The 14,853-nt window shown below is 35.1% G+C and overlaps 3 protein-coding genes and 1 long non-coding RNA gene across 4 annotated transcripts in view; 3 read left to right on the top strand and 1 right to left on the bottom strand.

The window, feature by feature from the left end:
* LOC123198949 overlaps positions 1-5,940 on the top strand; it is a 37,718-nt gene extending 31,778 nt beyond the window's left edge. The window contains 2 exon segments of the mRNA XM_044613755.1: positions 4,903-5,053; positions 5,125-5,940. Of these exon segments, the coding sequence (XP_044469690.1) occupies positions 4,903-5,053; positions 5,125-5,457 (484 nt within the window). The 3' untranslated portion in view covers positions 5,458-5,940.
* On the top strand, positions 1,682-4,277 carry LOC123199566 (cysteine-rich receptor-like protein kinase 25). The gene is made up of 5 exons (XM_044614599.1): positions 1,682-2,807; positions 3,058-3,192; positions 3,385-3,506; positions 3,593-3,803; positions 4,039-4,277. Exons 1-5 carry the CDS (start codon positions 1,967-1,969, stop codon positions 4,275-4,277), a joined length of 1,548 nt encoding a protein of 515 aa, XP_044470534.1. The 5' UTR covers positions 1,682-1,966.
* A 237-nt stretch (positions 5,941-6,177) lies between the features above and the next one.
* LOC123199574 lies at positions 6,178-7,003 on the bottom strand. Its single transcript, XR_006498388.1, has 2 exons — positions 6,577-7,003; positions 6,178-6,495 (listed from the first exon to the last, which is right to left on the bottom strand). It is a non-coding gene; the product is annotated as an uncharacterized LOC123199574 (long non-coding RNA).
* A 668-nt stretch (positions 7,004-7,671) lies between these two features.
* Positions 7,672-12,591, top strand: LOC123198948 (cysteine-rich receptor-like protein kinase 10). The gene is made up of 6 exons (XM_044613754.1): positions 7,672-7,780; positions 10,256-10,377; positions 10,482-10,692; positions 10,911-11,148; positions 12,030-12,180; positions 12,259-12,591. Exons 1-6 carry the CDS (start codon positions 7,672-7,674, stop codon positions 12,589-12,591), a joined length of 1,164 nt encoding a protein of 387 aa, XP_044469689.1.
* The last annotated feature ends 2,262 nt before the right edge of the window (positions 12,592-14,853 follow it).

Raw genomic sequence — 14,853 nt, 5'->3', positions numbered from 1 at the left:
AATTCTGATCATTGCGTTGTTATCTTGAAAAATATCATAAACACTTTATAAAAATTTAAAATTGTTTAGGTATCTCCTTACCATATTATTATTTCTCTAAAAAGATAAATTGATCTGTATCGATGATACAGATTGTATCGTATAATATATTTATCATATAATACTAATTTGATATACCTTAGGATATATATCGTTTTCTACCTATATAATATCGTATCGTATTGTAGAAGATGTGTAGTGTATTGTAGAATACATTTTTTTAAATAATAATATATTAATAAAAATAGCAAAAAAATTCTAATCATCATGTTATAATCTTAGAAAATATCATAAACACCAAACGAAAATTTAAAATTTTTTATATACCTCTTGATCACATTATTATTTCTTAAAAAAAAAAATTAGTAATTTGTATTGATAATATATACCATATTGTATGATATATATCGTAACGTATAATATATCTACTGTATCGTATTAATTTGACATATCTTAAAATTAGTATCATTTTTCACTTGTATCGTATCTTATTATAAGATACGATACGGATATTATAAGATGTTAATAACCATGATTGGTTTTATTAACGTTTCACTTCTGTCTCCATCAATTCTCTGTCCTCTCATGGACATTTAGACTTTTCTGACTCAGAAACACCAGAGTCTTCTAATTGAATGGTGTGGAAAACAAATTTCTTCACGTGATTTCTGGGTTATTAGTAGACTTCGTATTCAAAATCTTAAGCTTCATAATCTATTTGGATGGCTATTTAACAAATCCGTTTTTATTAATAATTTAACAAGAAGTCTATTTGGACGGCTTGTTCTTTGTACTTGGTCAATCTTACAACGCGTTTTGATAAATTATTGCCGACAACTTTTATAATTGAGTTGAAAACATCACAATATTTAATTTGGGTTAGTAATGCTCATAATTTTCTTAGTCTTAGTGTTATGCGGTAAAAAATTACAATTAGATATAGAGTTAACAACAAACAATTGCTAACTGATTCTTTATATGGTCTGAAGCTTTTGCATATCAAGACCAACGATCATCGACCCGACAACTTCACCTCTAAGAAGATTCTTTTGTGATTATCAAACAATGTCTTATACTGGATTTTACAATACAACTTTTTTATAATGGTTATATAATAAAAACACTAATTTCCACATAAATGAAATATCATCGATATAGACACATCTCTATTTATTTAAATTCAAAATCATAAATAAGTCCTAAAGAAAATGGAGGATTAAAAGATAGTTTTTAAAGGATCTTTATCGACCTTGAATTAAAATTTGTAGCAAAATTATAGGTATAAAACATCAAATTCGAGATTAATGAAACCCTATGATCAAGAATGGATACTATACATTCATAACATACAATGTTAGAGTCAATACTTGCGTTTGGACATTTCACTAATTTGAGATTCACCCCAAATTCGTTTACACTTTCCTCTCAATATAGCAAAACTCTTACTCGTCCACATGGAGAGGCTAAGACACCACAACAATGGAGAATTTAATTGTTTAAAGTGTTTAATTAAGGGAATGTTTGTAATGATTTTAATATTTGGATCAATGATAAAAGAAAAAACTGAACAACCCGTGTTCCATAAAAATTTCTCCACCCTGCCAAACTTTTACTATAATCCTCCATTATTTGATCACATGTTTTGTTAGAACATGAAGCATTACTTATTGTTGGACAAACAATTCCAATAGAAAATTTGGAATAGAACTTTAATCAGTTTTCATTCGGAATCAAACTTCGAACACTTTTTATTTTGAAAGTAAAATTTATACAATTCCTCTTGAAAATTCATATGCCTGATGGGAATTAATGCTCACCATGGAAGTCAACTCCTAAGAGTCTTCCATTCGGGGCCATTAGCTTGTTGATTAGGGGCTTAATTTAGTTGCCATTGGCATTGTATGATCAGAACTGGAAATCAAGCATCATGGCTTGTTCCCTTTGGCTAGAACAATTCATCCTTTCAGCCATTGTTATGCTCATTATCTCTCCCAAGATCACGGCCCAACAACCCACATACCGCTACCACATCTGCACAAACACCTCAACTTTCACTCCCAATTCTGCCTTCCCGAAAAACCTCAATGCTACTCTCTCTTCTCTCCTCTCAAATGCCACCCTCTCCAATGGATTTTACAACACCAGCAGTGGTGCCCTGCAGGGCCCTGATGCAGCCAATGGCCTCTTTCTTTGCAGAGGAGACATCTCTTCTAGTTTATGCCAAATTTGTGTCAAGGCCTCTTGTGAAAATATCATAACCCTTTGTCCAAACCAGAAGGAGGCCATTATATGGTATGATGAGTGCATGTTGAGATACTCAAACAGATCCATTTTTGCAGATATGGAAGAACAGCCTGGTGTTTATCTGTGGAACATAAACAATGCTTCAAATCCAAGTCAGTTTAATGAGGCTTTGGGTGATTTGATGGGCAGTTTGGAGAATAAGGCTGTGGGTTCTAGCAAATTTTTTGCAACTGAAGATGTTAGTTTGACAACTTTTAGTAGGCTATATGGACTGGTGCAATGCACTCCTGACATTTTTCCATTAGACTGCAGGACGTGTTTGGCTAATTGTGTTAGGGAGATTCCTAGTTGTTGTAATGGGAAGCAAGGAGGTCGAGTTTATAAGCCCAGCTGCAACATCAGGTTTGAAGTTGCCCCCTTTTACACTGAGGCCTCTCAACCACCGCCTTCTCCTTCTACAAACGCCACTCCTCCATCATCACCTTCACCTTCACCACCACCAGCAACGTTGACAAATTCCGGAGGTAAGCATTTGATTAAAAAAATATATATATGTAATGCACCTAAACAAAACCCCAAAGATATGTTGGGTATAAATTAGCATCCCAGATGGACAATAGTGGGCCAATTTATTTGGTCATTACAAACGGTATCAGAATTTCTTCCTGTATCCTATTGAATATGATCCGCTTATTCTACCTTTTCTGCTGAAGCATATCATTATAGCTAAGTATACTGTGTCTTAGTTGAAAAAAAAATGTCCTCTGTTTGCAGGAAATAGGAAGATCTCCTCGGAGACAATTATCACAATTACAGTCCCTGCAGCCGTTGTTTTCATAATAATTTTATCCGCTTCATGCTACTGCCTCCTCAGAAGAAAAGAGTACCAAATTGCAAATGAGGGAAATGGTACTATATAACAGAACTCAAAAGCTCTGGTTTTATTTTTAATATTGATTCAAACAGTAACCTGGTATGATCATCGGTTAACCGATCTGAATGCCAGTTGACCTATATTGACCCTTCTTTTGAGCAATATTTGGTCTAGATCTGAAAACATTGATTAAAATTAACTTAGATTTTCATTGATATAATGTTCAGGTGGAAATGAAATTTCAGTGGTGGAATCTTTACAATTTGACTTGCATTCCATTCTTGCCGCCACATGCAATTTCTCTGAAGGAAACAAGATTGGTGAGGGTGGATTTGGCAGTGTGTACAAGGTGAGACAATTTCCCCTTTTTCTTTCTTCTTTTTCTCAAAACTGGTATGGGTAGCTTCAAAATGGTTATGCTGTATATGTCTTCAGGGTACACTGCATAATGGACAGATGGTAGCTATTAAGAGGCAATCAGAAAGCTCAGGTCAAGGTTTAGAAGAATTCAAGAATGAGGTTGCCTTGGTAGCCAAGCTTCAGCACAGAAATTTAGTGAGGTTACTGGGATTTTGTGCTGAAGAAGGGGAGAAAATACTTGTCTATGAATTTGTGTCCAACAAAAGCCTTGATTACTTCCTTTTTGGTTTGAACCCTTTCTTTCCATACTTCATAATTTAAAATTAGTACCCATTTTTTAGTACACAGTGTGTCATTATATGATTGAGTGATTGAAATAAGTATAAAGTAACATCTAATCATATAATGATATATTATTTAGGTATCCAAAATAGGGTTATTATATCATTGTTCCAAGAGGAATTTCAATATTTTATTTTACAGTTAAAGAGGTTGTATGATTTTGATGGATGTTTGTGCAGATCTTGAAAAACAACGACAATTGGATTGGTTAATGCGATGCAAGATTATAGGAGGAATTGCTCGAGGACTCCTATATCTTCATGAGGATTCTAGGCTCAGGATTATACATCGTGACCTCAAAGCTAGTAATGTTCTGTTGAATGAGGATATGAACCCAAAGATAGCAGATTTTGGCATGGCAAGGATTTGTGGGGTGGATCAAAGTCAAGGAAATACAAACAGAATTGTTGGCACATAGTAAGATTTAACACCAAACTTAAAATGTTTTATTAATGTAACACTTTAAGATAAATCACACATTGATAAAACATAGGAGAAATATTGCGTATGTACTAACATCTCGCATCACTTTGGAATTATAATAAAACATAGGTTAAATAAAACAATATCTTGATAGTGGATTGAGGTATTTGACTAAGATATTACAAATAATATCAAAACTACTCTGTTGTCTTTTTGAATGATGATAGGGCAAACTTAACGAGGACGCTAAGTCTGGTAAGACCCCAGATACTCAAATGTTGAGTCTTGTAAGACCTTAGATGCTAGGTATGTAACCATACCCTAGATGTTGAAGATAATATGTCAAGACCCACTTTGGGTTGGGTATGTATCTCGTAAGAGGTGAAATAGATGTTGGGTATGTATCCACACTCTATATACTGTAAGAAGTGAAATGTTGGGTATGTATGGACTTCCCATACCAATTGGGGATGATAAAATATTGATTGTATAGTCTGTGAGTTTGTATTTTGACAATAGGTCTAATTATTAAATCAGGATGTTCCAATTAGTCTAATCTCCCTATTATTCTTATTAGCTATTTGGATGCCAATTGATGTATAAATGGTGCTACTTTTCAGTGGTTATATGCCTCCAGAGTACGCATTGCATGGAGATTTTTCAATCAAGTCTGATGTGTACAGCTATGGAGTTCTAATGCTAGAGATCATAAGCGGCAAAAAGAACAGTTCTTTCAACCAATCAGATTATGCAGAGGACCTCTTGAGCTATGTAAGCTACAAACTCAGATTCCTTCAATTTGTCTGTCTGTTTGTTCTGAGAATTAACTGATTTTGTTCCAGGCATGGAGACTTTGGAGAGATGGGACACCATTGGAGCTAACAGATCAAACTCTAGGCATATCTTTTAATCGAAATGAAGTCACCCGATACATCCATATCGCATTATTGTGCGTTCAGGAAGATCCAGCAGACAGACCTGTGATAGGCACTGTAGTACTGATGCTTAGCAGTTTCTCTGTAACGCTGCCATTACCGAAACGCCCAGCATTCTGCATTCGCAGCAGGACGGGGCAGAGTACTTCGGAATTGGGTCGGGAAGCAGTTCAATCTTCAAGCAAATCCATGCCTTCATCTGTAAATGAAGTTTCAATAACTGAACTCTATCCTCGTTAGAACATATACATTCAATACAAATAAGGCTTGTTTATGATTTAATAATGCTTGTTCTCAAGACATTTCGTGTGTACAAGACATGTTAACTAGCCTCTAGCTCAGTAAAGGAAGCCTCATTCAAGGAAAATTGAACATGATTTTGATTGTGATCCAGCATAGGTGATTCTGAATCATCCATCTTCGAGTCTGGTTACACGAAAAAATGCTGGTTTCGAGGGAACAGGGAGAGATAAAAAGTAGCTAGTGAGCGTGCGAGCTATTGAAGCCATCGTAGGTCTATTTGAGACAATTTCTTGAACACAAAGCAACCCAATGTGAATACATGTCATCACTTCACTGCTTGAACCAACTCTTAAAGTAGGGTCTATCAGATTCAAGGCTGTCTGTTCGTTTTAATTTCTCCATGCCTGTCAAAAATATCAACAGTCAGTTGAACCCATCAGAAAAAATCGTAACATCTTGGTCTAACAGTCTGACCTGCAATCAAGATTGTCCGCTTTGGATACAGTTTGCTGTGATTTTGCTTTTGAGCATCGCAAGCAAGGTGAGATTTGCTTAGACTTACGTTCAGTTATGTAGGTTAACAAATCTTGTGCTTGCTCTTTGTTATGAAGGGAACTATTCTTATGACCACTGATGATTTCCAGGACCAGCACCCCAAAGCTAAAAACATCAGACTTGACCAAGAATTGTCCATGCTTGAGGTACTCTGGAGCTATATATCCACTTAAAAATGGCCATAGATGGATTAGATTAATTTTATTTACCAAGGTCTAAATTTTAATTTTTAAATACACTTACAAGGTCCCAAAAACTCTACTTGTATCCCTTTGAGTTTGACCCATTTTGAACAATTTCACCATTCCAAAATCTAAAATTTTTTGAACCATGTCAGCATCTAGAAAAATATTATTGGCTTTCATATTGCGATGAACAACCCGGAACGTAGAATGTCCATGAAGGTAATGTAGTCCTTGTGCTATGCTCCCTAAGATTTTGTATTGCGTCTCCAATCCAATAATAGACGCTTTATCAGATCTGGATAGATTGTGCAATTTTGAGTCAAGAACAGGTTACAAGATTGGCAGAAATAAAAGCAAAAGAGCAGTTAAACCATACCAAATATGAAGTTATCTAGACTTGAATTAAGCAGAAGCTCATAGATGAGAAGCCTTTCATTTCCTCTCAAACAGGTACCCCAAAGTCTAACCAAGTTCCTATGTTGAAGCTCGGCCAACAAGAAGACTTCATTTTTAAACTGTACTTCTTCTTGTCCAGAATCTCTAGACAGTCTCTTTACAGCTATGTCCTGTCCACTAGGAAGCCTCCCCTGAAATAGTGTGACTTCAAGAAATTAAAAACTTACAATTAAATCCATTTTGACTGACAATTGATAGGCATTTTGTTTAGCAAACATGAAACTCCAAGATAAATTCTACATCAACAATATCTTTGTGTCTAGATGGGACGATATCATAAACTAGGCTACTGGACTATGATGTTACAAATGGTTCACAAGTCCCACAACTATTAAGAAGCATTTTGGGACAGTAGGTCAGACTATTAAACAAGAAAACTTAATATTAACTTGTAAACTACACCGAATCCACCATGCCCAAGCTTACTATCATCTGAGAAGTCATTCGTTGCAGCTTGGATATTGTCGAAGTCGAATTGCAAAGATTCCAAATTGTCTATTTCATGACCACGTAAACAATAAGAGTGACAAGTGAAAGCTCAAATAGAAATCGAGTTAATAATTAGTTGCTGGTCTTATAGCAGATAAAACTGCAGATACGACCTGTGTCCTGCTTGCTTATGATCTCCTTCTTTGTCTTTCTCCTTTGTCTAACAAGGACATAACTGAAGGCAACAAGTGCTATAGTGATAACTAGTACATAAGAAGCAATGATTTTGACAGTTCTAGATGTAATGTGTCGTTTGCCTGCTTCCACAAACCAGAAAAAGTGTACATAGTCAATATAAGGAAAAACATCTTGACTACACATGAAGAATATATAAGGACTCATAATATTGCACATTGAACAATCATAAAGAGATTCAACAACTGAAAGAAAAATTGATTCTTTAGGATCATTCCTGTAACACTCAGTACCCAAATCCTAAATTGGTGAAGCAAAAGAGATATTTTGGGTATTTAACATGTGAGCTTCTGTCAAGCTACATTTTGGATTACAAAACCCAAAAACAAAAATGCGACAAACTATTGTGGATGTTAAAAATGGTATGAGAACCAGTCCTGCTGAGTATGTCCATGCATCACCAAATTATCAAGATGCATTTTGGGTTTTAGTCCCGCTAGGTATGTCCATGTATACCTAATCTACAATTCAAATAATGTGTCATCATGTGATTAAGTGATTTTGAATTAAAAATATAGTATCATCCAATCACATAATGACACACATCTTAATACCTAATTATATACTTAAAACTAGGTACACATAGCATTGCTCATTCCCAAACTATCCAAACCTGTTTCAGTCACAAACCACAACTTTTGTGTCCAAAACGTATAATATCATGAAGATCAGGCTATTGGACACGTTATAGATATTTCTCAAAGTGAAACATAGAATATTTGCTTATTTTTCTAGAGCTACTCATGAGCTTTATGACCTCCTAGCACAAACGTGAATGCATATGGATGTGGGTCAAGCTACGTATTGTGTTTAACTGCTTTATAAGCATTTTTGTGTTCTCACATTGGACCAGTAGTGGAGCATGATTCACCTAACCTTCTGAAAATAGTCAAGTCTTCTACTCATACAAATTTTTACTGATAATGAGAAGATTGTTAGGAAAAAGTCGATTGCAAAGGTGTAGAAAATGAACCAAAGATTGTGTATGAAATCAATACAGTAGACAGCGCGATTTATCATGGTTAACCCAAAACCTGGTGCAAAGACAATATTATCCAATATTTTTTCGCATTTCTCATTACAATATATTAGGATTATCATTCCTAGACCAAACCTTATTAGTACTCCTATTATATCAAACCCTAATAGAATTATAATTCATTAGGGAAATCCTGAAGCAACTCCCCTGCTTTCCACATGCCCGCCGGGGAGTGGACCTTGCATTCACTGACCTAATAACTAGACTCGTATGCATTAACGTGTTGCCTTATAAAAGAAGTGGTCTCTGATTCCAACTAAAAGACATGCTTTGATATAAAATCATTTTGATGGGATTTGTTTTTGTCGACATCTTGTGTTTATCAACCCATTGATAATATAATATTCCAAAGCGGAAGGAACATGTTCAATAGTTTGGGGAAGGAGAACCATAGCATGCAATTTATATATTGAATGAACAAAAAAAAAAAAGATTAAAAAAGGTAAATGTTTTCAAGAGAACAACAGTCAAGGTAGAAGACAATCAAGTTTATGAGGGTTTGTTAGTATGTCCGATAAGAAATAGTGTCCAAGACTGAAGACAGTTAAGTTTACAAGCCGATGTTAGTGTATCTAGAAGAAAGCAAAGTATATGGGCTTAATTGTAATCTCTGCTGGGGTATCATTGTAAAATTGAATAGTCTGAGGGTCCTAGTGTAAAAACGAACTGCCGTCAAAATTAACAAAATCTCTCCACTGTACATTCATTCATTCTTTCAACGTAATGACACTTTCCCTCTCCAATTCCAAAACATTCGCTCTTATCTCCTTCCCTTTTCTATTGACTCGTAGATCTAGTGTTTATTTTTCGTTTTTTTGTTGATTTTGTGTAGTTTTTGCTAGTGACCTTGAATCTGCTCATGGATTAATAATAGATATTATACCATAAATTATATATATTACATCGTACAGTGGCGGACCAAAAACGATATTTAAAGGGGTCGATGATAAAATAACACAAATAAATTTCAAATTAAAATAAATATAAATATTTGTATTAATAAAATATTCATTAACTAATACATTTATAATTGTTTTCGATATGATTTTATCTTTTGTAAGTATCGTATAATGACTAAATTATCAATATTATTAAATACATCTTTCTATTTCACAAATTATTCTTTATAAGATTTATTGTTGAGAAAGTTATCTTTACACTAATAGTGGCAACTAGTAAAATCAAAACTAATTTCACCACAAATAAACTAATGGAAACAGTTTATCCTTCTTAGTTTCAACTATCATTTTTGCAAGATCTCTAATTTTGTTCAATCCCATAGATTTGACATTGAAATTTGACATCCAAAATGTAAACACCAAGTTGAGAATCAAGTGTTATGAGTTCTAAGTCAAAAATTTTTTGGATAAAGTTTAGCAAGACACATTAATTTTTGTTTATCAAAAATAACAAAATTTTTATTTAGACATATATATGACAAACACACAAGCAATTCCAAGTTTACGTCATTGAAACAATTATTCAACTCTTAAAATTGCATATTAAGGACACTATAAAATACTTCAATGTGATGATGATGTATGTTTGTGATACTGTGACTCATACGTTGTGATCACCTTTGAATAAAATATTTATCATCTATATTTGAAACATCGATGTCATGATTGACACAAAAAGAATAAACCTTGTGTAGTAAAATCTCCCATCCACCATCCTTCGTCACTTGCAAAGCCTTCTTACATGCTTCAACCAAATTCATAGCATTTATAATATTTTGGTGTTTAATCAGCACCATGGGTTAACTGATCTGAATGCCAATTGACCTGGACTAGCCCCTACTCTGGATCAATATTCGGTCCAGATATGAAAACACAGATTAAAAGTAACTTAAATTTTCATTTGGTATAATGTTCAGGTGGAAATGAATTTTCGCTGGTGGAATCTTTACAGTTAGACTTGCATTCCATTATAGCTGCCACGTGCAATTTCTCTGAAGGAAACAAGATTGGTGAGGGTGGATTTGGCAGTGTGTATAAGGTAAGAAAATGTCTCTTTTTTCTTTCTTCTTTTTCTCAGAACTAGTATGAGTGAGATGTTATCCCAATGTAGCTTCATAATGGTTATGGCGTATATGTCTTCAGGGTACACTTCATGATGGACAGATGGTAGCCATTAAGAGGCTATCAGAAAGCTCACGTCAAGGTTTAAAAGAATTTAGGAATGAGGTTGCCGTGGTAGCCAAGCTTCAGCACGGAAATTTAGTGAGGTTACTGGGATTTTGTGCCGAAGAAGAGGAGAAAATACTTGTCTATGAATTTGTGCCCAACAAAAGCCTTGATTACTTCCTTTTTGGTTTGAAGTTTTTCCTTTACAACTTCCTCAAATAAGAACAATTAAACTATTTACACCCAATCTTAAGTATCTAATTGGATATCCAGATAATATATTATTTTATGAATAAGTCATACAAATATTCAATATTAGGTATACATAACATTGTTCAAATAAGAATTTCAATGTCTCACTTCACAACTAAAGAAGTTGTATGATTTTGATGGATGTTTGTGCAGATCGGGAAAAACAAGGGCAATTGGATTGGTTAATGCGTTGCAAGATTATAAGAGGGATTGCTCGAGGACTCCTGTATCTTCATGAGGATTCTAGGCTTAGGATTATGCATCATGACCTCAAAGCTAGCAAAGTTCTGTTAGATGAGGATATGAATCTGAAGATAGCAGATTTTGGCATGGCTAGGATTTGTGGGGTGAATCAAAGTCGAGGAAACACAAGGAGAATTGTTGGCACATAGTAAGATTTAACACCAACCTTAAAATGCTTTATTAACTTAATACCCATAGAGAAATCTCACATCGATAAAACATGAGGAAAATGTTTGGTATATATAAGTATCTCATATCACTTTAGAATTATAACAAAATATTGGTTAAGTTGGACAATATTTTGATAGTGAATCGAATTATTGGTCTAATATGTTATAAATGATATCAAAACCATTTTGTGTGTCCTCGTGAATGATGGTGGGACAAACTTTAAAGAGGATGATGAGTGTTGTAAGACCTTAGATGTTGGGTATGTATCCACACCTTAGATGTTGAAGATAAACGATCAAAACCTCTTTTAGGATGGGTATGTATCCCATAAAATGTGAAATGTTGGGTATGTACAACTCTCCTACATCAGTTACCTTAGATGTTGGGTGTGTAACAATACCCTAGATGTTGAAGGGTATGTGTCTCGTATGAGATGAAATGTTAGGTATGTATAAGCATCCTACAACAATTACCATAGACATTGGGTGTGTTTTCACACCTTAGATGTTGAATTGGGTTGGGTATGTATTCCATAATGAGTGAAATGTTAGATATATATGGACATCCCACATCACTTATCCTTGAAGAGAAACTATCAAAACCCATTTCAAGGTTTGATATGTATTCCGTAAGGGGTGAAATGTTGGATATATATAAATATCTCATATTAATTGGGATGATAAAATACTGGTTAAATAGTCTGTAAATTCTTAAATTGTCAAGATACGTCTTGAGTTACAGAATATCTAGACAATGGGTCGAACTACTAAATAAAGAAGTAACAATTAATCTAACCTCCCTATTATTCTTATTAGTTGTTTGGATGCTAACTGATGTACAACTGGTGCTACGTTTCAGTGGTTATATGTCTCCAAAGTATGCATTGCTTGGAGATTTTTCAATCAAGTCAGATGTGTATAGCTATGGAGTTCTAATACTAGAGATCATAAGTGGCAAAAAGAACAGTTCTTTCTATCAATCGGATTATGCAGAGAGCATCTTGAGCTATGTAAGCTACAAACTCAGATTCCTTCAATTTGTCTGCCTATCAGCTTGATATGAAATATTACCTTGTGTTTTGTCCCAGGCGTGGAGACTTTGGACGGATGGGAGACCACTGGAGCTAACGGATCAAGCTCTAGGCAAATCTTTTCATCAAAATGAAGTCACCCGATACATCCATGTTGGATTATTTTGCGTTCAGGAAGATCCAGCAGACAGGCCTATGATAGGAACTGTGTTGCACATGCTTACCAATTTCTCTGTACTGCTGCCAATACCGAAACGCCCAGCGTTCTGTGTTCGTAGCAGGACAGGGCAGAGTACTTCGGAATTGGGTCGGGAAGCAGTCCAATCTTCAAGCAAATCCATGCCTTCATCTGTAAATGAAGTTTCCATAACTGAGCTCTATCCTCGTTAGAACATGTTCATTAAATACAAATAAGGCTTGTTTATGATTTAATAATGCTCGTCCTCAAGACATTTCGTGTGTACAAGACATGTTAACTAGCCTCTAGCTCAGTATAGGAAGCCTCATTCAAGGAAAATTGAACATGATTTTGATTGTGATCCAGCATAGGTGATTCTGAATCATCCATCTTCGAGTCTGATTAAATGAAAAAATGCTGGTTTCCAGGGAACAGAGAGAGATAAAAAGTAGCTAGTGAGCGTGCGAGCTACTGAAGCCATCGTAGGTCTATTTGCGACAATTTCTTGAACACAAAGCAACCCAATGTGAATACATGTCATCACTTCACTGCTTGAACCAACTCTCAAAGTAGGGTCTATCAGATTCAAGGCTGTCTGTTCGTTCTAATTTCTCCATGCCTGCCAAAAATATCAATTGTCAGTTGAACCCATAAGAAAAAATTGTAACATCTTGGTCTAACAGTCTGACCTGCAATCAAAATTGTCAGCTTTGGATACAGTTTGCTGTGATTTTGCTTTTGAGCAACTCAAGCAAGGTGAGATTTGCTTAGACTTATGTTCAGTTATGTAGGTTAACAAATCTTGTGCTTGCTCTTCGTTATGAAAGGAACTATTGTTTTGACCACTGATGATTTCCAGGACCAGCACACCAAAGCTGAAAACATCAGACTTCACTGAGAATTGTCCATACCTGAGTTGAGGTACTGTGGAGCCATATATCCACTGAAAAATGGCCATAGATGGATTAGATTTATTTTATTTAGAAAGGTCTAAGTTTTAATTTTTATATACACAACAAGGTCCCAACGTCCCCTGCAAAAGTTCTCCAAAATGCAGGGGACCAACGGTCCCTGCGAAAGTTCTGCAAAATGCAGGGGACCAACGGTCCCCTACATATTTGAAAATTTATGCAGGGGACCGTTGTCCCCTGCACTTGCAGTGAACCATGGTCCTTTATTAAATTTAAAAAATCAAAAAAAATAAAAAAAATTTTAAAATTTCCGGTTCAGCATAATAAACTACCTGTTTACATGTCGGTTCATAAACTGAATATGAACCGGTGGTTTTATAGTTCAAAATTAGGTAAACCGAAATCGAACTGCTAAAATCCGATTTTGGTTTCGATTCTGATTCAGTCCGGTTTCGGTTTTGGTTTTATCCGGGCCGATTTCAGTCTGGTTCACGGGCCAAACTGGCCCGTGGCCAGGTCTATTTCTACAACCGTTTATAATAAATTACCTATAAAGGGAAGAACATAGCATCAATATGAGAAATATATTAAATCCTAATCCAACAATATTGTAGAAATTTAGTGATGCAAAACTTCTATAATAGAAGTAATGAAATAGAGATGGGATGTACCTTCCGAGGAATAAGTCAAAGAATAAGATTGTCCTATTTCTGTCGATGTTATTGAATGAATAATTAAACATCAATTTTAAACCGTGGTGGAGAGGAGAAGTTGAATAAGCTGTAGAGAACATGGTGAGAAGTGGCTGGCTCTATTTCCGTCTGGTATTCAATAAAATTGGGGAAGTTATTTGTGTATAAAATCGTGAATTATAATAGGAAAGTAGTTGAGCATAAAATTGTAAATTACACTATATGACAGGGGTATAATTGTAAATTCATCCAAACTTAAGAACTTTTTTCAAAAGTCGAAGGTCAAGTCCTGCTCAGTCAGCCACTGGCATCTTAGATACGCACTGTTTTGGATTTGATTTGTATCATCAATTCTCTATCTCCTCATGCACGCTTAGACTTTTTCAACTCAGGACACCAAAGTCTTCTAATTGAGTGGCATGGAAACCAAATTCCTTAACGGGATTTCTGGGTTATTACTAGACTTTGTATTCAAATAAAATAAAGCAAAAGCAGTTGGAAAGGAATTAGTTTGGCCATCTAATGAGTCAATTTCATGAGCAATACTCAGTGGCCGACCTAAAAATAACAGTTAGCTAAGTATATTCTGTCTTACTTGAAATAAAATGTTCTCCGTGCAGGCAATAGGAAGATCTCCTCAAAGACAATTATCACAATTACAGTTCCTGCAGCCCTTGTTTTCATAACAATTTTATCTGCTTCATGCTACTACCACCTGAAAGGAAAAATGTACAAAGTTGCAAACGAGGGAAATGGTACTATGTAACACAACTCGAAAGCTTTTGTTTTATCATATTTAACAGTAACCTGGTACGACCATGGGTTAACTGATCTGAATGCCAATTGACCTGGACTAGCCCCTACTCTGGAT

This window comes from Mangifera indica, chromosome 16 (assembly GCF_011075055.1).
Source record: "Mangifera indica cultivar Alphonso chromosome 16, CATAS_Mindica_2.1, whole genome shotgun sequence".
In the NCBI taxonomy this organism is placed as follows: Eukaryota; Viridiplantae; Streptophyta; class Magnoliopsida; order Sapindales; family Anacardiaceae; genus Mangifera; species Mangifera indica.
Note: the sequence above shows the minus strand (reverse complement) of the source record. Positions and strands in the feature narration are given on the sequence as shown.